The 25682-nt window shown below is 42.5% G+C and overlaps 1 protein-coding gene across 2 annotated transcripts in view; it reads left to right on the top strand.

Moving 5' to 3' along the window:
- The window catches only part of vsig2 (V-set and immunoglobulin domain containing 2), a 31170-nt gene extending 14664 nt beyond the window's left edge, over positions 1-16506 (top strand). Inside the window, exons 2-7 of one of the 2 annotated variants that reach the window (XM_033049711.1) lie at positions 1157-1320; positions 3030-3237; positions 4286-4447; positions 7582-7704; positions 12250-12388; positions 16160-16506. In XM_033049711.1, coding sequence (XP_032905602.1) covers positions 1157-1320; positions 3030-3237; positions 4286-4447; positions 7582-7704; positions 12250-12388; positions 16160-16274 — 911 coding nt within the window. In that variant the 3' untranslated portion in view covers positions 16275-16506. Of the gene's footprint in view, positions 1-1156; positions 1321-3029; positions 3238-4285; positions 4448-7578; positions 7705-12249; positions 12389-16159 lie in introns of both variants that reach the window. The other variant, XM_033049710.1, reaches the window with a different exon arrangement.
- Positions 16507-25682: the final 9176 nt, after the last annotated feature.

Genomic DNA, 25682 nt, shown 5'->3' with positions numbered 1-25682 from the left:
AACATCCACTGCTTTACCCTCATCAATTTCCCGAGTAACCTCTTCAAAAAATTCAAGAAGATTAGTCAAACATGACCTTCCAGGCACAAATCCATGTTGACTGTTCCTAATCAGACCCTGTTTATCCAGATGCTTATATATATTATCTCTAAGTATCCTTTCCATTAATTTGATATTTGACAAGGAATCACTCTGGGCAATCTTCATTACACTCTACCGCCCTTACTTTGTATTCTATGCAAGACTCTAGCATCAGCAGTTCCTTATGTCTCCACCTCTATGTTAGTGCTCGTTTTGATTTTGTATTAAAGGCCAACATATTGTTTGGCTTGCCTGTTGCTTGCTGAACTACATTCTCAAGGAAGGCCAGGTCACTCTCAGCACAATTAATCCATCTATCTATGTGGTAGCTGGTAGTCAAACCGAGATTAAATAAAATGTGTATTACTGATTCCTGGTACCCGCTTGGAATGAGGGATGCAGGCCTGCCCCTATCAATTCCTGTTCACTGATGGTTAATGGCGAGTGAAGAGAGAGTCGATATTCTTATGCTGGCAGCTCAGTCAATGCCCCTTATTTATGCAATTTATCATAACATGGTGACAGCTCGCAACCAAGATCACATGTAAGTTGCTACACTGTGCCATGAAGTTTCGTCACCTTGATCACTGCACTCTGCTGAAGAGTAGCTTGAGCAGCAAACAATAAGACACTTCAAAGAAAGCGGGGATGGACAATAAATGATGGTCCCGACAGAGAGTGCAGCTACTAGTTAGTCACAGCTGCAGTGACCCAGTTTAAATCCTGACCTTGGGTTTTGTCTATGTGGAGGTTGCATGTTCTCCTTGTAAATGGGTTGATTTTCCCAGAGTGCTCTAGTTTCCTCATCAATTCCAAGAACACGTGGCTTGGTAGAGTAATGACTCCAAGGTTGTAGGTGATTGATATAATCTGGGAGCAGTTGGATGTAAATGCAGGGATGCAAGGCAATGTACTGTGGGGATGGGATCATTTTGTGAGCTGGGATGGAATCAATGGGCTGAAAAACCTCCCTCATTATCATGGAGATACTGTATAAAGACTGAGTTCCAGGAAATAATTTATTTTTACCACGAATTGTCGTGTGCAAGTAATTCTCTCAAATTTGCTTTTCCAGATCCTACACTATCAATATATGTCACATCAAGTCACCCGTATGTGGTAGTAAACATTGGCAACAATGCTACCCTTGACTGCAGTTACAAAACAGCCGTTGAATCCCAGTTCTCTCTTGAATGGCGATTTACACCAGGGCCAACTGAAAATGCACAAGCAGAAAAGGTAAGTTTTAGTTGTGCCTCATTCATTACTCCACATCATAACATATCTCCTACTCACAACCATATGCCAGACCACAGGGAAAATAGGAACACTGTATTTATAGGGAAAGTTCAGCGACGTCCCACAGAATAATCTGCAAAGCTCTTTGGAAGGTGTTTACTAATACACTCCGATGCTGGTAACATTTTACTATAAGTTTGTAAATGTTACTGTTCAAAGTGAAATAAGGGACTGAACAGGGCACTGGGGAACTGAGAGGTGAATTAAATGTGTAGAAGGGAACTGCAGATGCTGGCTTATACCGAAGATAGACACAAAGTGCTGGATTAACTCAACGGGTCAGGCAGCATCTCTGGAGAAAAAGGATGGATGACGTTTCGGGTCAGGACCCTTCTTCAGGCTGAAAGTAGAGGGGAGAGAACTGAAGGTAAGAAAAGGCCAGAACAAAGCAGGGCCGGCAACAGATGACCAAGGAGGGGTGGAGCCTATAATGGCCAATTGTTGGTTAGGGAGGAGGGAATAACGAAGAGATTCAAGGATGTGAACAGTGGAACTAGTAGGACAACTAGGGTGGGGGAAGGGGTGAGTTAGATGTGCTTGATTAAGAGAATACATTGAAAGGTATAGATAGGTAAAGCTCAGCGTTTAAGGAAAGAATGCATCAGCTGCAAAAAGAAATCCTTCAAGGCATAAAAACCCACAATGAAAAATTATTCATCCATGGCTGACAAGAGAAATTGAAGTCAGCATTAAATCCAAAGAGGAGGCTTATAACGTTGCCAGAAATAGCAGTTGGCATTTACAAACTCAATAAAGGAGGACCTAGAAATTGACAGATAAAGGCAAGTTAGGATATGAAAGTAGGATGGTGAGAAGTATAAAAATGGGCTGTGAGACCTATACACTTTCTTAAAAAGGAAACTATGTGAGGATGAATATGGGCCCCTTACAGAGAGAGAGGCAGCAGAATTTATGGAAATACAAGAAACAGCAGACGCTGGAATCTGGAGCAGAATGTAAACTCCAATGGGTCAAACAGCATCTGAGGACTCCTGATGTAAGGTCTCGACTCGAAACGTCAACCCACTGAGTTCCTCTGGCAGTTAGTTTTTTTTTGTGACAGGAGAACTTATGATGATCTACAAGAAAAAAGCTGTGAATTAAACAACCACTTAGCATTTGAATCAAAGGATAGGAAGAATGAGCTATTGTTCTGAAATAAGCACAGCTACAAGGTGGAGTGCTGGTAGTTCCACATTGGAACCCATACAGAGAGAAAGGATTAACAAATTGGAAGCAATTGGCTAGTAAATCTTTGTACTGGATCAGAAGCCTCTGAGAAATTGTAGACTTTAGGAAGTGCAGATGCTTGTTTACCAAAAAAAGAGACAAAGTGCTGGAGCAAACCAGTGGGTCAGGCGGAAAATCTGGAATACATGGATAGGCAACAATTCGGGTCGGGATCCTTCTTCTCCCATGTCTAAAGTCCGCCATACCAGAGTGGAGTGGGGCTACATATTCTGAAGAAGGGTCCCGACCTATAAACGTCACTTCTCCATGTTCTCCAGAGAAACTGGCTGATCCGCTGTTACTCCAGCACTTTGTACTTCAAGGAGAATTATTATCTTACAAGGACAATGGTTTGACTGAATGAATCAAGATAATTTATTTTAACAAATGATTTCTTTAACATCATTTCATCTGTTTAGATTCTTTATTACACTGATGGAAACGTTTATAAACTTGGGTCTCAAGCGAATAGAATCAATCTGATTGATAAGGAACCAACCAAAGGAGTTGCTTCCATTAGAATTGAAAACACCAAGTCATCAGACACTGGCAGGTATTCTTGCGATATCAACAATCCTCCAGACTTCACTGGACCGAGTGAGGCATTTGTCAATTTAATTGTGCGAGGTAAGGAGGGGAAACTGTTCTTCTTGGCTTCTTAAGTATTGCTCCACATTTAAATGTCAAAGCACAGCAGATATCCCTTATACCCCTGTCCCATTTACGTGATTTTTTAGGCGACTATAGGTGACTAGGCTGTCTCCACATGGTCGCCGGGGTGTCTCCTGTATGGTCGTGAGTAGTCTCCTCAGTCGCCCAAATAATCGTAACGTTTTTCTGGTCGCCGCTGGATTTTGAAATGTTCAAAGCTTTTCGGCGACAGTCGGCTTGATGCCAATGAGCATACCTTGACTTCTGCTGACATAGGTGCTGTTGTAGGTTGTCGCCAAGATGACATAGGTTATCGCCAGGAGGATGTAGGTTGTCGCCGGTGCTGACCGGTGAATTCCATTGGCGACTATCTACGTCAACCTACGTCGACCAGCGACAGGTACCTGCGACTGAATTGTCTAATCTTATCTTGTCGTAGCTTGTCACGGGTGAATGAAGGTTGTAGGTGTGGTCGTAGGTGGACGTACTAATGGGACGTCAGTTGACGGTAGCTTGCCGCAGCTTGACGTCGACAAGAGGTAGGTTGTTGTAGACATTGTCGTAGGGTGCTCCAGTCGCCAGTTTTTCAGCGACCTGCTACAACTATAACAGTTGCCGGCAGTCGCCGAAAAAATCGCCTAAGTGGGACAGGCTCATAAATATCTTTCAAACAATGAATAGATAATTTAAAGAAATTCCAAATATTCCAACAAAATAACTAACACGTCAATTTAAATGAGTAGATGCACACGGTTTAATGGTGAATGAAAGATGTATATCCTACATAAATGATCCCTTCACTGTTGGTTATGTTATGATTTATAAATCTGCTGATATTTATAAATATTTTGCCGATGTCCAAAAAAAATCCACCAGAGATTATTCTGAATCTTTCTCCAATTTATCTGCCTTCAGAAATCTGTAACCTTACAGGTGCCTGACCTTCATATATGCTTTGCCCATGTGGTCAGGCAATACTCTTCATGAGTGATACTGATGTATGTCCTTTCCTCCCAATTGGCAGTTCCACCATCGATTCCAGAGTGCAAAGTGATCGGAGAACCGTACATAGGAAATAACGTTACATTGCTCTGTCACTCAACGGTGGGTCGCCCGGCACCTCAGTACAAATGGTCGGAGGTCCGCTCTGCTACTGTGACAGCTTCACCAAGAATCACGTTGAAAGGTATCCCACATGGTGCTTCTCTATCGGCATCTTCAGGCAACCCAAAGCCTGTAGGTTTTGTAGTTAATCAAGTTAATGAGGTTGACTTTGAAGTTAATCAAAGTCGCAAGTGTGGAAGTGGATCAAATTGGCCCATGGTTCCCTCCGTCTCTCTTGTAATCTCTTTTAAACAAACAGAGGGGACACAGGGACTCTATAGGACTTTGGTTAGGCTGCATTTAAAGTATTGCATACATTTCTGTTTGCCCCATTAGAGGGAAGATGTGGAGGCTCTAGAGAAGGTGCAGAGGAAGATTTACAAGAATGTTGCCTGGATTAGAGGGCTTCAGCTACAGGGAGAGATTGTGTAGACATTGATTGTTTTATCTGGAGCATCTGAGGTGGAGGAGAGACTTGGAAAAAAAGTATATAAAACTATGAATGGCATCGATAGGATAGACAGTCAGAACCTTTTTCCTGCGGTGGAAATGGCCAACACTAGAGGACGTAGCTATAAGGTAAGAGGGGGAAAGTTTAATGGGGTAGGTTTTCTACCCAGAGAGTAGTGGGGGCCTGGAATGCGCTGCCAGGTTGGTGGTGGAGGCAGATACAATAGTGGGGTTTAAGAGGCTTTCAGACAGGCACATGGAAGACATAAACCAAATAGTTTGTAGTTGGTCTTTACAGGGTCCATTTAATGCAGCACTTTGTAAATATATTCTTGTTTGAGCAACAATTTCACTTTTGATATAACATTTTGTCGTCTATTTATTTGTCCTTATACGGCCAAATGTAAAAGCCCAAGTGTTATCACTCCATCAGTTGCACCCTTCGCCAGTATGCATTGTTATTCAATGACAAATTCTCTCAGCATATGACTCTATGATTCACTGTGAATGTAAATGAATATTCCATTTGGTCTCAGCACCCATTGTGCTAGTAGGCAAGGCATTGTGTACATAGGTTGCTGGTTGCCCTGATAATGAGTGGTGGTATCAGAAGTTTGAATAATAGACCTAGCAAATAATCTGGTTTCATATTTCAGAGAGAGAACTACAAAAATAGCTTGTTTGCGTGTAATAGCAGATATTATTCACGAAAGTATTTACAGTGTTTGGGTATTTTTAAAGTGGAGATTGACAGGTTCTTAATTAGTAAGGGTGTCAAAGGTTACAGGGAGTAAACAGGAGAATGGGGTAGAGAGGGAAAGATAAATCAACCATAATTGAATGGTAGGATAGATTGATGGGCTGAATGACCTAATTCGGATTCTATGACATGACTTATAAACGTATGCTGCACATTCTCAGCCAAATTTTTGTAATGGATGGTAAACAACAATGGGTCCAGCACTGATCCTTGAGGCACAGTATTAGTCTCAGGCATCCAGTTCAAGAAGCAACCTTCCACCATCACCCTCTGCTTCCTACACTCAAGCTAATTATGTATCCAATTAACCACCGATCCCAATTAACCACCTATACGATCTAAACTTCCAGAACAAACTACCATGCAGAAACCTATCATAGGTCTTGGTGGAGTCCATATAGACTTAGATAGAGACAAAAATCTGGAATAACTCAGCGGGACAGGCAGCATCTCTGGAGAGAAGGAATGGATAACATTTCGGGCTGAGACCCGTCTTCAGGGTCTCAACCCGAAAACTCACCTTCCATCTCTCCAGAGATGCTGCCTGTTCTGCTGAGTTACACCAGATTTTTGTGACCATCTTTGGTTTAAACCAGCATCTGCAGTTCCTTCCTACACACTCCTCCATATAGAATATGTCTGCTGGCTGGTTCTCATCGACATTCTTCGTTACTTCTTCAATACAATACAATACAATACAATACCTTTTATTATCATTTGAACCTCACATGAGGTTCAAACGAAATTTGGTTTCTGCAGCCATACAAAAAAAGAACCAAGACACACACCAACACAATTCAATTCACATAAACATCCATCACAGTGAGTCCTCCTCACTGTGATGGAAGGCAAAACTTAAACATATCTCTCCCCTGCACTCCCCTCTCCCCCCCATGTCAGAGTCAAAGACAGAGTCAAAGCCCCCGGCGGGCGATGTTAAATGTCCCGCAGCTCATTAAAGCCACGCCGGGCGATGCAAGGCCACGCATCGGGCTCTTGGTGTTGGAGCCCCGGGCGGGCGCTCACAAAATCCCGCGGCCATTCCAAGCCGCGCGGGGCGGTGATGTAGGCCCCGCTCCAGGTAATCTTCAACCCCGCAACTCGGGCGGGAGATGTCGCCGCTGCGGAAGCCCCGAAAAGCGGTCTCCCACCAGGGACCCGCGGGCTCCCGGCATTACCGTCCACAGACCTGCGGTAGGAGCCTCCGAAACTCCGGGTGTCGGGTCACAGCAGCGCTCCACCACAGCTCCACCCGCTCCGGACTCGGCCAGCTCCGTGATGGTGAGTAAATCCGCAGCTCCGCGACTGGAGCCCCAGGTCATTCCTATTGGAGGCCGCTCCACGTTGCAGCCCCAACGACAATGGAGACCCGACAAAGAAAAGGTCGGGTCTCCCGTGCAGGGGAAAGACCTTAAAGTTCCCCCACCCCACCCCACCCACACACACATACCCCGACAAAAAAAACAATAAAAACTACATAGAACAAGACAGAAAACCATAAAACAGAATAAAACCGACGGACTGCAGAGGCCGCTGCTGACAAGAGTCGCGCCGCCCACAGTTCAAAACACTGAATCAAATTTGTGAGCCAAAATCTAGCCATACAGACTTTCCCTAATCAGCCGTTCTATTTCCAAATGCATGTATATGTTATCCCTCAGAATCCCTCCTATAACTTACCTACTCTCCACACCTGCAAGTGAAATTTAGTAAGAAAGTTTAATCAAATTTTTTTTTTCCTTTTAAATGATCTTTCTTTATTCCATATCCCAGTGACATTATATGGCAGATCTGCAGATGATGCAATTCTAGGGATTTCTGAGTAATTGAAACCAATTAAATTACAAAATACAAAAATTTGGCTAAGAATGTACAGCATACGTTTATGTCATAAAATCCAATTAAATGTAGTTTACTAATTTACTACTGTAATGATAAATTATTTTACATGTTCTTTTCTTGACTGTGAATATCTAACATTTTATTTCGATCTTCTTCTCTAGCAGTAGATTCCAAAAAGGGAACCCTGATTCTGAGGAACCTCACAATGGAGGATTCGGGAATATACCGATGCATGTCATCCAATGTCCTTGGGGAACAATCATGTCAGCTGACTTTGTCAGTCACAGGTAATGGGCAAATCTCTATTCCAATTTGGACACTTAAAACATCAGAAACAGAGTTAATTATAGCTATGAGCAAACACTAACAGATGGCGTCAGGCAAAACTATTTACAACATTATTTTTCTGGATAGGTTTGACACACCGTGCTTCACTGTCCTCTGAACATCTTGTGAATGCGTGGGCGGAATTCAGTAAGATTTAGGATGATTATGGAAAATTGATTTTAATAATACCAATATTAAAAAAGAGTCCAGATCAGAAATCAGTTCGTACCTGTTCCTGGTGTGCTTAAATATTGTTGTGTTCAATATTACTGCCTTTGAGGTATGCTCAAAATATTGTAGCCAGTTAAACATTTCCATCTTCTTTGGCCGTCCCTCGGGATCGAGGAAGGCTTGCTTCATTATGTGTGAACCGCAAACTCATTCACGTATAATGAAGGTGGAGCCTGACAGGATGGGCGAGTGGATCATCTGTGAGGCGTGCACTCTTTCCACCACTAATGTAGGGTTTGTGTGTGGCCCTCATGAATGGACTCATGGTTCTCAATCCTAACATATGCTACTTCTCCATTTTGAGTGAGCTGGAGTCAAACATAGAGCAGTACAACACAGGAAAAGGTCCTTTGGCCCACAATATCTGTGCCAGACATAATGCCAAGACAAACTCTAATCTGCCCATTTGTGATCAATATTCCTTCATTCCATGCATATCCATGCACACACCCAATAGCCTCTGAAATGCCACCATTGTATCTGCCTCCACTACCTCTCCTGGCAGCGTGTTCCAAGCACCCATCACCCAGTGTGTAAAAACCTGCCTTGCACATCTCCTTTAAACTTTGCCCCTCTCACCCTAAAGTTGCTACTAGTATTTAATATTTCCATCCTGAGAAAAATATTTTGACTTTCTCACCTCTCTAGGTCTCCTATGATAATGTTGTATACTTCTATGTCTCCTCTCAACCTACAGCATTCCAGAGAAAATAATCCAACTCTGTCCAAACTCTCCTTGGAGCTAAATACCCTCTAATCTAGACATCATTCTTGTCAATGGGAAGGTTTCATTTTTTTCAAGGAGACTTTAAGGACATGCTTGAATTGTTTTCCTCTGCGGGTTTATCTGTAACAGAGATTGGAGTTGAGTGCCTATTTTTAAGAGTCCAATGTTAAACATCCACACAACATGGCCTGCCTAACTCAGTCGATAGAACATAATTAGGGGCTCATTGCTAAGATGTTAGCCTGGGGCTGATATCAGTTTGTTGATTCCACCAGTGAAATTGTAAGATTTTGCTGAGTCAATATTGAGAGTCAAGAGTCATGTGTTTAATTATCATTTGCATCAGGAATAGAACTATGGAAGGGAATACAAAATGTTGGAGGAACTCAGCGGTCAGCAGAGAGGGAATTGTTTACAAAAGCTCTTTCCCTACCTTGGGGTATCATATATAGTGAGTTCAGTGGATGTTACTGTTATATATGGAATTTTAAATGTCATGAATACTTGTGAGATATTACCAGCTGGTGTTGTTTTCCACCTATTCTGTGATAAGTCTAGGCAAATTCACAAGAAGATCTCAGATTAATTTCCTATTCTGCGCCAAGCTAATGAGTTAAGTGATTTCAATCATGGAGGAAAGGCCCTACTGACTAGCCTATGTCAGGAAGGCTGCCAAGGCTCAGTGCAAGTAAAGAACGGGTTGCAATCACATCACCAGAGGATTGTCAGAGAGAAAATAGGCCACACACAATGGCCCCTGTATTGACGGCAACTAATTCATATCTTTCCATGGAGATTGCCAGAATTTTCAAACTAGCACCATTACTGCACATATTCGATAGTACTCCAAGTATTGATGGAACACAGACAACTAAACCATTCCTGAGGACTGCTTCCATGTCTGAACTGCTTGAGCACTCCAGCAAAAAAACAAGATTGTAAAACTGACAATGATTTTTCAATGTACACAAAAATGCTGGAGAAACTCATCGGGTACAGCAGCATCTATGGAGCGAAGGAAATAGGTGATGTTTCGGGCCGAAACCCTTCTTCAGACTGATAGAGGGTGGGGGGGGAGAAGGAAGGAAAAAGGGGAGGAGGAGGAGCCCGAGGGCGGGGGGATGGGAGGAGACAGCTCGAGGGTTAAGGAAGGGGAGGAGACAGCAAGGGCTAGCAAAATTGGGAGAATTCAATGTTCATGCCCGCCGGCCGCAGACTACCCAGGCGGAATATGAGGTGCTGTTCCTCCAAATGATTTTCCAATGTTGCTTTTCTTGTTTGGCATTAAACTCTGCTTTTATTAGCCTCCTCCACATAGCCCTTAGTCTTTGACGATTGAAAGCAGTCACTTTTGTGGAGGACAAAAGGTTTCTAACTGTACATTTACTGTAATTGTTAGGTATTTTCAACTCTAAGAACAATTAGCTATCAGCAAGCAGAAATTACATACATTTACAATTGCTATGCTTTTCACAAGCCTGCCTAGATTTAAGTCTGACAATATTTTTAATTAGCATTTACTTTCACCTGATTATACCTCTGTCAATGACATTTTAATGCAATAAGGTGTTATATTGTTCATTCTGGAGAAGATCATTCTGACAGACAATTTTGTCATGTAAAATTGGTCGAAAATTATATGAAAAAACATTAATTTTTATTTTTATTATTGTTTAAACAGAGGGTCTGACATAAGGGGATGCCGATTCAAACTAATGAAAGATAATTTTAGGATTAAAGTCGGGGGATATGTTTCCGTGGATTGTGAAGTGATTGGGCAGAATGTGAAAATTAAAAATCCCCCTGTAAACTCTCTTATTCACTTTGTGCTCTGTCTAATCTTATCCAGTCAATGACATCAGCTTTATGGATTCATGGATTTATAAGATTCACATGGACAGAATGTATCGTACAAATGGCACACCATGTGACTGTGATAAAAGTAAACTGTCTCTGCTAATTCTCGATCCATTAACAGGTTTTGACATTAATTAATTACAACATGCTCCTACAATTTTCTCCCATCAATATCCAGTTCAATGTGTGTAGTTCCAAGGACAAGGCCAAGACATCATCAAAAATGTTACTTCTGGTGACCCCATGGTTTATCCTTCCATTACATGCAGCAACATCTTTGAAACCTAATGAGAGATGTCACATGTCTCTTTTTGACCCGTAACTCCACGTCCCTGCTACATCTCAGGACAACTCAAGAGTCTTTGCACTGTGAAACTGCCAGAACTGCATGAGCAAAGAAAGACACAAAGATAGGACAACCTCTTAAGAACCTCCCCCACGCATCTGGGTCTACTCAGAGCTGACCCCAGCCCTCAGTCTGAAGAAGGGTTTCGGCCCGAAACGTTGCCTATTTCCTTCGCTCCATAGATGCTGCTGCACCCGCTGAGTTTCTCCAGCATTTTTGTGTACCAGCCCTTGACCGTTGGGTTTTCATCATCACATGCCTGAAACCTTCATTCACTTTGTTGTTGCCTCTAAACTTGCTTTTCTCATTCTAACCTCTGTCAGTTTGTTGCTCCCATCTTGTATGCCAACAATCCCACTCACCTACATCCAAGATTTATTCATCTCCATTTGCTTCTGCTGAAGCTATTCCTTCAATTAAAAAAAGACTCACTCCTGTTTCCAAATCACTTCATGCACTCACCACTACCTAGCACGTTAACTTTGATAGGCCTGCATACCTCCAATTTGGTCCCTTGACTGTCCGTGAATTTAATTGTCCATCAATCAGCTAGGCTTTCTTGTCAAGGTCCTGAGTCTTGGGGTTTTTCCCCCAGCATCTCTGACCATCTACCTCAATTTCCTCCCTTAATGCACTGCGTACACCTTTGACCAAGTTTCTGGTTATGTGCACCCAAACCCCCTCCCTCCCCATATGTTTCAGTGTTACACCTTGAGTGATATTGCTTCTCTGAAGGTCCGAGGGATGTACTGTCTCATGAAAGACTCTCCAGCCATGCATATCATCGTGGAGTCACTGATGTGCAGCATTACATGAGCGTAATAGTTTGTTCAGGGTGGCTGCATTCAGGCGGGCTGGATAACTGCCTTTTGCTGAAAGGAGGTTGTGATCTTCTGAAGGACAAAAATGAGCTGTCCTATCTGCCACGAGAAGACCTGGTGGAGCTGCTGCCTCACAGCGCCAGAGACCCGGGTTTGATCCCAACCTCGGGTGCTGTCTGTGTGGGGTTTGCATGTTCTCCCTGTGACTGCGTGGTTTCCTCCAACTGCTCCGGTTTCCTGCCACAATTCAATGACATGGGGGCTTGTCGGTCAATTGGTCTCTGTAAATTGCCCCTAATCTGTAGGAAGTGAGAAAGTAGGATAACATAGAACTAGTAGGAACAGATGATCAACAGTCAGTGTGGACTCGATGGGCCGAAGGACCTGTTTCCATGCTGCCTCTCTAAACTAAACCAAATACTATCATCTGATCAAACAAATCTGCGTCTGAACCACATGAGGTGCAATGGACAACATTTCTACCTATTTTGCCTCACTGAGTAATAATTCATTTTCCCCACAGTGAACAACAGGGCTGGAGTGATTATTGGCGCTGTGATTGGCACCCTTATGGCTCTGATCCTGATCGCTGTCGTTGCCTACTACCTTTTTTATAAAAAGAAGGAGACGTCCAAGGACCACTACACGGGACATGAGTTGAGGTTTGGATACTTATGTTTTGTCTCAGTGGTTCTGACAAAGGAAGAGGGTAGCAATCTCTCTATACCATGGCCAATATATACATTACTGGAGTAGGGCATCTAATGATATGCTCAGTAAACATAAGAAATAGAAGTAAGCCATGCAACCCATCTCATCTGTCTACCACTCAATAAATTCAAGGCTAATCTTTCACCGTAGCATCACCTACCTGAGCTAACCATGTATCCTTTAATTCCCTTAATATCTAAAGTCTACTGATCGTTTTCTTGGATGTAGTCCAGAATTGAGCCTCCACAAGACGAGAATTTGAAAGATTGACTATTGTTTGGGTGATGGAAGCTTTCATTTTTGACCTGAATGGCTGACTGCTTATGTAGAAACACTGCTCTCTGCTCTTAGATCGCACAGCCAAGAGAACCATTTTCTCCACTTCTATTCTATCAGTCTGGCACTTGGATGAGTTATTGGACTAAAAATATTTGTTGTGCATAAAAAGGAAGTAAGCTGAATTAGAATGTATTTGGATTCAAAAAGAGAAGTATAAAGTGAAGGAAATATGGGGTTAAGTTTGAAAGAATAAAAATACTGAATAGTAAGAATATTAAATATTTGAAATTAAAAAAAATAGTCTAGCAGCACCTTGGTACTGAAAGAAATGAGACACAGTAGTTTTAATTATTTTCTTTCTAACCTTCTAACGTTACACATGTCACATTAGTCAATGCTTACATTGTTTAGCATTAGCCCTAAATTTCTCCGTTGTATTTCTGGTGAAAAGCCAGCAGCTTCTTCAAACACATTGGGAAATCTTGTTTGATGAGGCTAACAGCAAGGTGTCACCAATCATTGCAGCAATTTATGTTGAAGCACAACTCACAGACTAACGCTTCCCTGCCAAATATTCCATGCACCGATAGTTTAACTCAGCATAATTGTGCCAGCAGATTCTGCCCATTGATATGTTTACATCATTTCCTTTCTGCATCTGTTTACTCAACCATTAATTTGTTACTAGGTCATTGAGCAAAAGCAGGCAAGCAGCTCACGACTGCTTGAAACAGAGGTAGTAGACATGAGCATGATGCTCAAAGGATTTAGTCCCAAGGAAAGTTAAATGCTTTTATTGTTATCCAGTGACCCCGACAGAACGGGTTAAGGCACAGCTTTGAACAAAAAAATATACAAATCATGGTTCTTTGAACTCGTATATTAAAAATTGTGGATATTTGATACAATTACAGGCAAGAGAAAACTGTTTATCTGGAGAAATGTTCTTAACTAAAGAGAAGAGGTTTGAGATAATTTTCAAAAAGTGCTGAATCTTTATGATTCTTGTGAGTTGGGTGGCATTGTGGCACGGCTACATCATGGCAGTGTGCTGGGTTCGAACTCAACCTCCACCATTTTCTGCGTGGAATTTGTATATCCGCCCTTGCGACCATGTGGGCTTCTTCTGGTACACCAGTTACCTCTCACATGCCAAAAACATACATGTTGGTATGTTAATTTGTTCCTAACGTGTAGATGAGAGGTAGAATCTGGAGGAATACGATGGGAAATTGGGGAGAGTCAAATGGGTTAGGGTAGAATGGGTACTTGTTGAAGCGTTTGGTTGAAGGAGGCAGTTTCTGTGCTGTGTCACTCTGTGTTGTTGAGAACTAGAATGCAATGGCTGAAGAGATAGGAAATAAAAATTTCATCTCAACCTTCGAAAGATAATGGAGTATATTTTTGTAAAGGACATAGGGCAGCACAGTAGCGTGGCTGGTAGAGCTGCTGCCTCACAGCACCAGAGACCCTGGTTCGATCCTTACCTCGGGTTTCGAGTTTGCAGTTTCTCCCTGTGACTGCGTGGGTTTCGTCCTGGTGCTCTGGTTCCTTCCCACATCCCAAAGATGTGTTGCTTTGTAGGTTAATTGGCCTCTGTAAATTGTCCCTAATACATAGGGAATTAATGTTAAATTGGAATAACAAAGAACCAGTGTGAAGATGGTCAGCATGGTCTTGGAGGGCCAAAGGGCCTCTTTCCATGCTATATCTTTCAGTTCAGTCAGACACAGTAATTGGAACATAGAGAAAGCAGCGGAGTGAGACTGTGTGGCTCATGGTAAGGTTGCCCCAGGCATAATGAACTACATGAACTCCTTCTGTAGCTTGCTTCTATAATAAATAACTCATTTATAATTGGTGATGATTTCTAATACCGTTAGTTTATTTGTGGACAAGGCAGTGCAAAAGTTAGTTGTCAAGGCAACATCAGGCCTCTGCCAATGGTTTCATTTATTTCACTAAAGGATGTCAGTCCAATAGTATGGGGAAAAAATCTGTAACCTATTTTGATATGCCAGCACACAGTAAATTAAGCTTTTACATTAAAAGTAAACCGTAGTAAAAATAACCATAGGAGGCAGCTGAGAAACAAGGAGCAGCAAATGCTGGAATCTTGCGTAAAACACAAAATGCTGGAGTAACTTAGCGGATTAGGCAGCAGCTGCAGAAGAAATGGATAAGCAACGGGTCTTCAGACTGAAGAAGGTTCCTGACCAAAAATGTCACCTATCCTTCCTTCCACAAATGCTGTCTGACCTGCTGAGTGACTACAGCATTTTTGTGTTTTCTAAAAGGAAGGCATTTGGCCCATTAGGTCAATGCATTCCCATTATTCTTGTTCCCAACTTGTTTCCTTGTAACCTATTCCATTTCACTTGCCCGACAGCTTACTTGGATTCTTCAGCTACCCGCCTAATTTAATTTGATAATTTAATTTGATATAATTTAATTGCCACACAACCAAGGTCGGTGGTATTTGGGTTGCCAGCAGCGGTACAGTAATAAAGAACACAACCACAATAAAAAATTTACACAAACATCCACCAAAGCATTCATCACTGTGGTGGAAGGCACAGGGCTTGGCCAGTCCTCCTCCATTTTCCCCCCGTGGTCGGGACCACCACCCTCCACAGCCGTTGCTGCGGGCATCCAGATGGTAAGGGACAAAGTCAAAGTCAAGGTGAGTCCAGGATCGGCTCTTCCCAACCAGAGACCGCGGCTTCAGGCTGGTGTAGGCCGCAGGCCGGCGGTCAAAGTTTTAAAGTACCTGCCGTGCCGCAGCCGGAAGCACCGCAGTCTGCAGGGCCGGCGGTCGAAGCTCCCCTCCAGGGGAGATGATAAGTCCATGCCGCACCCGCGGTAGAAGACGGCCGCGGGCCGGCGGTGGAAGCTTCTTCTTCCCCCCGGGTCCTCCACGAGGGATCCCGGGCTGTAGACGCCGCACCAGCTGGAGTTCTGCAGACTGCGGCTTCAGGCTGCCGGCTGCCGCGGGCCAGCGTAATGGAGCGCTCCCCTCCAGCGAGGTCTCACGCGCTCCGCGCCGAGAGTCCACGCTGCGCCCGCCGCTGAAGCCCCGGGCGCGTCTCCGGGAAAGTCCGCGCCGATCCTTGCTGTTAGGCCACGGGGGAGGCGACCTGAAAATGTCGCCTCTCCATGGAAGAGGCAGCCAAAACGGTTTCCCCCTCACCCCCCCATACCACCCCCCACACATAACACACGAAGAAACATTGGGGTAATTTACAGTGTCCAGTTAACTAACATTCTGCATATCTTTGGGAGAAAGCCAGAGTACCAGGGAAAAGAGGGAGAACATGATATTCCACTCAGGCAACATTATAGCACTGGACTGAACTTGGGTACCAGCAAACTGTGAAATATTAGTGCTTAAGTATGTGGTAGTTGCATCTTCGTTCAATGGTTGAATCTTTTGTTGCTTTCAGAGCGGATGCAATGGCTCCTGGTAAAGAAACTAATTCCAATTTACTGGCATCGTCTGCACACAACCAAGAAACCAGGTCAAACAGCATGAACTCAAAGTACAATATTATTGTGTGACTCTCTAACCTCAAGCTCCATACTTTAAAAAACTGAGAAATTTAGAGTAAGATATTTAGAAAAAAAATCTCATTGCCTTTTTATATTTGTTTTGCACCTTAAAATTTCTTCATATACATTGTTATCTTATAATAAAATTTTTGGCTCTGATCAAGACAATTGTTCAATGAATTCAGATGTACAAATATTACATTACATAAGCAATGAAGCCTAAAAATCACAACTCAATGAACTCTTCATTATTTTGCTTCTTGCTTTCCAAGTCTTCTTTTGCACAAGTTTGAATGGGTCAGCTTTAGGAACACAATTCTCTTCAGGGCAAAAGGACACAACGAGCTGGAGTAACATGGAGTAACTTTGCACAAATTTGAATGTGTCAGCAGATCAGACAGCATCTCTGGAGTAACATGGATAGGTGACGATTTGGGTCGGGGTCCTTCTTCAGGATATGCGGGGCACTCTCACCTCTTTACGGAGATACAACCTGTAGCATTCAGAAGGAGGAGGCTAGCACGGAACCATTAATTTCCTGGAATATAACTGGGATAAATGATACAAACCATTTATCAAACTATGTATAGATTATTTTGTAGGCTGATCATTGTTGTCTTTCATTATCATGTGAGTGAAGAACAGAGCGGAAACACATCAGCCCAGTGACCAAGGTTTAGATTTATTATTGTCACGTGTACCGAGGTACAGCGAAAAAGCTTTGTTTTCTTTCTGCCCCATCAAATCAGTTAATACTAATTGGACCATTCCCCAGCTTATAGAGCGTACCCTCCATATGAGAAGACCATTTATGGAGTAGCTGAAGGCAGATGGCAAGAGCACTTTTATTCAATGTCTTCATTCATGGCATGTGGGTGTGTTGATAGAAAGGCCGGCACCCTTTTGTCCCTTGAAAATCCATGTACAATTTTCTCACAGTTCTATTTTTGAAATCTAGCTCCAAATTGGTTTCCAGTGCTGCAATGCTAACTGCAGTAAGATATCCCTCCCCACCTCCAGTCTCCCTGCAGTCTTCATCACATTCAAATGTTGCCTCCTCCACCACATTTAGTGGATAGATGATAATGATACAGTTCAGAAATAACTTTTCTGAACACCTTCTCTTCAACGTAAATCTTGACAGTCAAAACCTTTTTCTCAGGGTGGAAATGTCAAAGGATAGAGGGCATATCTTTAAGGTGGAGACAATTTATATTAAATGAACATGTACATTTAAACATACATGCCGACCAGCACATTGTCACAAAAATAGGATTGAGTATCAATAGATACATGAAGATAGACACAAAATGATGGAGTAACTCAGTGAGCCAGGCAGCATCTCTGGATAGAAGGAATGGGTGACGTTTTGGGTCGAGATCCTTCTTCAGACCGATAGATACATGATGGATAGCACTGGCATGTAGGGTGAGGCCTAGTTTCACTCTATGATTCAATCACTTACAGTATTAACACTGTATCAATTCACTTGTTATGATTTCAAGGTCAAAACATGGTGAATAGATCCATCATCCCTGAGTTTGCAGCTAATCCCACTCCAAACACGGAATGGAATTGGTCCTGGCATCATGTTTGGCACAGGCAGCCTGTAATGTCATCAGGCATTTATATGGGGATGGCTGAGTGTTTTGGCATTGGTGATAAATGTGGCAATCATTCAAAAAGGTTGAGAACACTAGATCGGTCCTTTTAGCCTGGGGCATCCTCAGAGTACTTTCATTTGGAGTTCAAATATAGTGCAGAACTACGTACAATATGGTCTGTTGGGATATTAGAAAAGCTCAGGTCAGAATTACAAAGTACTGAGAGCACATCAATGAACTCCATTTCAGTGACCTGTACCATGTACTGTAAGGAGTATGTGTATGTGAACAAGCAGCATTCATTAATTGAAACTGCAGGCTTCCATTTCATGAAATGTACCTCCGAAATTAATTCAGGCACATAGGTTGGAAAACACTGAACCTGTTACCAATGCCATCTGTGGATAATGCAGGAAACAGGCCCCCTGGCGATGGGCAAGACTTTCTTATCAAAAGCACTGTGTGATAAGGCAGAAAATTTGGCTCTTGTGAACTGCTGCCTTGGAACATGAAGAAGGAATTGTGAATTTGAAACAAATTTTCAACATCATGCATGTTTCGGATTTATTTTGAACATTTCCTGCTTGACCATCAGGTTGATAGCCTGTCCTTTAAGAAGGCCGAGTAGCGTAGTGATGAAGTGGACACCCCTAGGGCAGGCTGTGGGGCTGGTGGTGTGAAGAGAAGTCTGAAGGATGAGAGGGTTATGGATGGGAAAGATCTGAAATCAGGATAGGAACTGGTGGTTGTCTAGTGCAGGAAAGTTTTGAGAAATCAATTGAAAAACACAGCATGGAAACAGCCCTTCAGCACACCGAATCCACACCGACTCAGAGCAATTTACAGAGTCCAATTATGGGAAGAAACTGGAGCACCCAAGGAAACTCATGTGGTCACAGGGAGAATGTACAAACTCCACACAGACACCACCAGAGGTCAGGATCAAAGCCAGGTCTTTGGCGCTGTGAGGCAGTAGCTCAAGGATGAAGTGGCTTCCTCTGTTACCCCCCAAACAATAGACTTAAATGATGGATTATTGCCTCTTATTAGCCAGAGATTGTGAGCTCAATAAGCATTGTGTAGACAGCAATGACCAAGGGAGATGAGAAAGGAAAGTGCTGATTTTACTATTAGTTTGGCCAAGAGATTATGAGGCTAGCTATTGACAGAAAGATCAGTCACATCCTCTTTCTTTCAATTATATCGTTATTATACAGCACCTCATGACAAAATCTTAGTCTGTCCATGAAATAGTATATAGGTCCGCCTCCACCAAAGTGTGGACAGGTGAAGTCTGCTACTGTTGTCTATAGTCAAAGATTACTGGGTGACTGGAATATACTTTATATTCAAAGGGCAATATAATATGGGATACTTTTTCATGTGGATGTTCGTGACAAATTGATCACAAGGGACAAAAACTGGTTGGTGGCTCCATATATTGTATGCATGTCAAAGAGTGCCAAATAATAAAATCATTTGATTCAATCAAGATAAAAATACGTCTGTTTCTACTGCACTTTTAACCAAATATTTACATCTATTTCTTTCACCTGATATATATTATTTTAGTTTTCAGCTGAACTTAAAATGAGAATACATAATTCATTTCATAGCTGTGACGTTAGTGCCAACATGAAGTATGCAGGACAACATATATCAAAAGTTTTGATTGATGATTGAAAGATATATGTTGAAAACGGGCCCTTTGACCGACGTCAACAATTGACCACTTGTTCACACTAGTTCTATATCCCACTTTTGCATCTACTCCCTACACACGAGGGGCAATTTACAAACACCAATTAATCTACAAACCTGCACATGTTTGGGATATGGGAGGAAACCCGAGTACCCAGACACACGTAAAACGTGCAAACTCCGCATGAGGTCAGGATTGAACCTGGTTCCCTGACGCTGTGAGGCACCAGCTCTACCAGCTGCACCACTGTGAGAGAGACCGATGAAAATTCAGCACTGTAATACAAGCAAGAGAAATGGACTGCCCTACTCTGTACTGATGTTTATTTTTCGTTAAAAGGAGCACTATAAATCTTAGAATATTACATAGTTTAATGAATGTGTAAAAGTACACAGAAAGATAAAGAAATCCAAACAAGACTTTTATAAAAATGCACTGTGCAATATTTCCTATATTCGATTTATTTTTAATAGTTGTGCACTTATATTTTATATATTATTAATACATGCAATTTTGATTTCAGCTGAGTCATTTCAGTGATTACGCATTGATTTACCTGCAGTTTTATACTGTCTGTATATCAAAGAATGCTGAATAATAAGATCATTGAGAAAATGAAAATAGATGCGTGTTCCACTGGCAGCCGGATATTATATATTTTTTGAACACACATTTACATGCTTATTTTTTACCCAAACATCTAGGTTTTGTTTTATTTTTCAGTTGGATCTAAATCTATGCACTATTAAAGATAACTGTATCATGAATGCCAGCATGTAGTATGGGTGAGAACTATATATGTCATAGACTAGTAATGGTAGAATGCAAGGAATCAATGCAGGAGGTCACAGGGCCCGTTTTGCCATGAAAGAAGATGACGATCGAACATCTACACCATCTACTTCCCTGGCTGCAACCATGTCCCTTGATTCCCATTGAGTTAAAATTAAATATTGGTGGGTGGGTTCAGATGATGGAAAGGCTAATGGGGATAATTACTCTGGGGGTAGTTTTGCAGTAAAATTCAGGGTAATTACTGCAGGGGTGATTTTGCAGTTGCCAAATAATATCCCAAACTTTGATATATGGAAGCAACATAATCTAGCCAAAAACAGAACAGGCGATGGACTGTGATGATATTAGGGTTGCCAACTGTCCCGTATTAGCCGGGACATCCCGTATATTGGGCTAAATTGGTTTGTCCTATACGGGACCGCCCTTGTCCCGTATTTGACTGCTACTACTCGGGTCGAGGGGCTGTCGGGTCAGAGCGCTGCATCCGGACCCACCTCACCCAGCCCGACGTAGTGTAGCCGATAGAGTGCAGCAGCAGCACCTCGCCCGTGGCCCCGTCGGTCGACAGCCCGGCCAGCTGTCCGACCTTCGGACCTTCGCTTACCGCCGACACTACCACCATCCCTCCTTCTCATAGCCGATCATCGGTTCTTTGCGCGCGGCCTGGGCCAAAACACCTCAGCTGGGATGCCGGCTGGGCTTTGTGTGCAGTCCAGCACCTGGGCCAACTCATCATTCACCCAGCCACAACCGAGTTGGTCAACGAATTGCCATCGGGAATTTGTCCCTTATTTTGACCTTTTGTCCCTTATTTGGGAGTGAGAAAGTTGGCAACCCTAGATGATATGGTGGTACAATGGTTAATGCAGCTGCCTCTCAGCTTCAGGGACTCCAGGTTTAATCCTAACCTTGGTTTGTGTGCTGTTCTATCCGTGACAGGGTTGTGTTCCTTCCATATCCCTAAAACTGGTAGAGTAATTGACAAATGTAAAATCCCCCCCCAGTGTATATGGGTGATAGGAGAACTGGGAGGAGTAGATTGGCATGTGAGATGGAACAGATCACTGGGAAATGAGGTCCTATTGTTAGGGTGGCAATAAAGCTAATGATCACAAGGGTGTAATGCAGGGGTTGGCAATCTTGTTCTGCATAGGGGCCAGGATGCATGTCTGTGAGCGGATGGCATGCCACATCTATCACGTGTACTCATGGATCCCGCCCCGGATGGCAGGCATCAAATCACGTGTTCACATAGATCCCGCTCCTTCGAGGATGCACCCAGAGCACTGGCCCCTAATTACGGGTGCTCGCGAACATGGCGTCCTGCAGACCATTGCCTTGGCTCTCTCCTGACACTCACACTCACACTCAGTCGTCCCCAGCTTATTGACAACCCCGATACTGACAGTGAAGCCCAGACACATAAGGTGCGCGGCCGTGCCGGCGGCTTTGCACAGGATGTGGTACAGACAGAGCTCGGCCGTGCTCGGTGGCGCTCGATGGCGCTCGGCGGCTCCGCCATTGCATCTGCCAGCACAGGCCTACTTGCGTCACCGTGCTTGGGCGCCACGACCTCGGGCCCGGGAGGTACCGAAGATGATGGAAGTCTGCTGGCCAGATGATTACAGAAAAAATAATGCGCCTGCGGGCCGGATGATTTTGGGTTACGGGCTATATTCGACCCGGGGGCTGTAGGTTGCCGACCCCGAGTGTAATGGAAAGGGAAAGAACATGCAGATAAAAGTGGAGGGATAAACAAAATTAGACACAATAATAAAGGGATCTTTATTGGATTACATTTAACATTCATAACAAGGCAAATGAACTGATGACACAATTAGGAATAAATTGCTATGATCTGTGTGGATTTACATAAATGTGGGGGAAGGTGACCGCTGTTATACTTAGCATGATTGTGCTTAATGTACGGCAAGATTGTCACTGAACTGTATGCAAAAAAAATAATTTCATTGTACTTGGGTACAGGATTATAAAGTACCATTGCACCATTGAGAGTGAGAACTGAACATTCTCATGTAAGTGATATTTCAGAAGACAGGCAGAGTGTAAAAGCATGTGTTACAAAAGGATAAGATCAGTACAGCAGTGAGAAGTGATCTTGACTTGAAAGGTAAGATGTAGAAACAGTTTTGGTGGAAATTAGAAATAGGTGAAAGCATTTACTGATGATAGAAGTTAACATGCTTCCTAATTAGAGCTAATACGTAGGGCAGTATAAAGCAAGAAATAATAAGGGCTTGTTAAAAAGGTAATGCAAAACTATTTGGGTGAATTTAATTTCCATATTGGGTTGCCAATTTGATTTGTCTAAAACAAATGAAGACATTGTCACAAAGTGAATTTTGTATAGTTTCGAAGAACAAAGAGCAATTTTAATCTCTATGCAACTGGATCATCAACTTCCTCCTTGCCATATCACAATCAGTAAGAATTGGCAGCAACACTTCATCCTTGATACTCATCAGCTGTTACCCACAAATGTCTAGCTAGACATTGTTCCAATGCTGTCTTTAAATTCGCCATGAAACCACCGGCGAATAATGGGTAATGATTTATTCGAGGGAAATTGAAAATCTGATTGAATGATGCCAGAACAATAACATTACTCTCAATGCTGGCAAGACCAAGGAGCTGATAGTTGACTCTAGAAAGGGAAAGTCAAAGATCCAAAAACCTATCTTCATCGACAGGTTGGCAGTGGAGAGAGTAAACAACTTCAAGTTCCTGGACATGTATATCTCTGAAGGTCTGTTCAGGGCCCAGCACATTGATGTAATCATAAAGAAAGCACATCAATGCCTCTACTTCCTCAGAAGATTGAGGAAATTTGGCAGGTTGATGAACACTCTCTTGAACGGTGGTGAATGCATCACGGCGTCGTTCAGCAACTCTGGCTGAATGACCATCCTGGTCTTGTTCTCATTTCACTCCTACCAAAAGCTATAGGAGTCTGAATATATGAAGATTTTGACCACCAGGTTCAAGAATAGCTTCTTCCCAACAACCATTGGGCTCTTGAACACTAGACAACATTAACTTCAACTATGAACTGCTATCGATTGTCTCTGATTGCACCAAGGACCTCAGGTTATTTTTTTGCACTAGTATTGGGGTTATTGATTTATTGAGTTTTTGTTGATTATTTATTATTTATGTGCATTGTGTTTGCAGGCCTGTTATGCTGTTATGCCCTCTCCACTGTGGTGGATGTTAATTTGTGTTTATTGTATGTTTTGTTATTTATTATTATATGTATGACTGCAGGCAACGAAATTTCGTTCAGACCGAAAGGTCTGAATGACAATAAAGGAATCTAATCTAATCTAATCTAATCTGTTGTATGTGACATTTCATTCTTCCTTTGTAAGTACATGTGGCAACTAACACTTTTGACTCTCTTACCCAGGCAAGGAGCAGGATATTTTAGTACTGGTCAAGTGTAACAAAACACTTGAGAGATCAGGTAGCATCTGTGGAGAGGGAAATAGATTTAACATTTAATTTATTATATATCGTACTGGTGGCTCATCCTAAATTAAACCTAGGTCCACCTGGAGTCCTTTGAGGAGAATCTGACTTTAATGTTAAGCCTGATGGTGAAAGTAAATTATTAAGAGGTGAGATAGTGGGGGCATGGCAACGCAGCAGTGGAGTTGCTGCCTTACAGCATTGCAGCGCCAAAGACCCGGGTTTGATCCCAACTATGGCTGCTGTCTGTATGGAGTTTGTACGTTCTCCCCGTGGCCATGTGGGTTTTCTCTGAGATCTTCGCTTTCCTTCCACACTCCAAAGAGGTACAGGTTTGTAGGTTGATTGGCTTGGTATAAATGTAAATTGTCCAAAGTGTGTTGTAAGATAGTGGTAATGTGCGTGGATCGCTGGTCGGTGCATAGTCGGTGGGCTGAAGGGCCTGTTTCCGCGCTATATCTCTAAACTAACTAAACTATTCCAGAAATAGTCATGTGAGCTCAATTTTTTCATAAGTTCAAATCATAACTTGTTCATTTAATTGCAGGACTCAGTTGAAACCTATATGACGAGAACAGCAGCATCTATAGATCTCTTTAAAAAAATGCTGGCATTTCTGAAAAATGAGCAGAATATGGAAATTTGTGAGAAAATATAATATAAAATCCCAAAGCAGATGTAACAGAATTGTACATTAAGTATGTTAATAAGGCAGAGAGATTAATAATGAATGCATTCTTTATGAGAATTCCAACTCACAAGAAGATCTGACCAATGACTGTCTGTTACTAAATTAAAAAAAGAAAATTGGTATTTATATAACATTTTTTTATCAAGTTCTCATGACATCCCACACTATTTCTCACTCAGTGAATTACAATTTGAAGTGTCATGCAGCCAAAATGCACATAGCTCCGCGACTGAGATGAGATACTGTACACTCGGTGAGATGAGCCCAACAGCTGAAGATTCACCTCCCTTCCTGTCAACCATGTCACTTGCATGCCCCAAACTCAGAGGCACAAGCAGCATGGATACAGACACTGAGTCTGAATTATTTCCACAGGGCCAGCTCATGTTTGCCTGCATCAAGAATGAGATATTTTAGTTGCGATGTGAAAAAAAGTAATAGGAACCTGAGGGGTAACCTTTTCACACAGAGGGTGGAGGGTATATGGAACGAGCTTTCAGAGTTATTAGTTGACGCAAGTACAATAATCACATTAAAAAAAAACATTTGGACAGGTACATGGATAAGAAACGTTTTAGAGGGATATGATCCAAACGCAGGCGATGGGACTAGTTTAGTTGCTTGGCATGGGCGAGTTTGACCGAGTTCACTCACTTTTGCGTCATCTGCAAACTTATTAATCATGCCTTGTATATTTCCATCCTAATTGTTGATATAAACCAAAAACAGCAAAGGGCCTAGCACTGATCCCTGAGGCACACCACTAGTCGCAGACTGCCAGTCAAAAAAACAAGCTTCCACCATCACCGTCTGCTTCCTTCCACAAAGCCAGTTCTCTATCTAGTCAGCTAGTTCTCCCTGGATCCCATGTGATCTAACCTTCCAGAACAACCTACCATGCAGAACCTTATCAAATGCCTCGCTGAAGTCATATAGATAACATCTACAGCTTTGACTTCATCAACCCTATTGGATACGTCCAAAAAACTCAATCATATTCATAAGATACATTCTCCCACATACATGTTCCCATGCTGATTATCCCTAATCAGCTCATGTCTATCCAAATGCATATATATTTCATCCCTCAGAATACTTTCCAGTAACTTGCCTGCTACTGACTGGTCTACAATTCG

Source organism: Amblyraja radiata, chromosome 33, assembly GCF_010909765.2.
Source record: "Amblyraja radiata isolate CabotCenter1 chromosome 33, sAmbRad1.1.pri, whole genome shotgun sequence".
Lineage (NCBI taxonomy): Eukaryota > Metazoa > Chordata > Chondrichthyes > Rajiformes > Rajidae > Amblyraja > Amblyraja radiata.
This window is presented reverse-complemented; position numbering and strand designations above follow the sequence as displayed.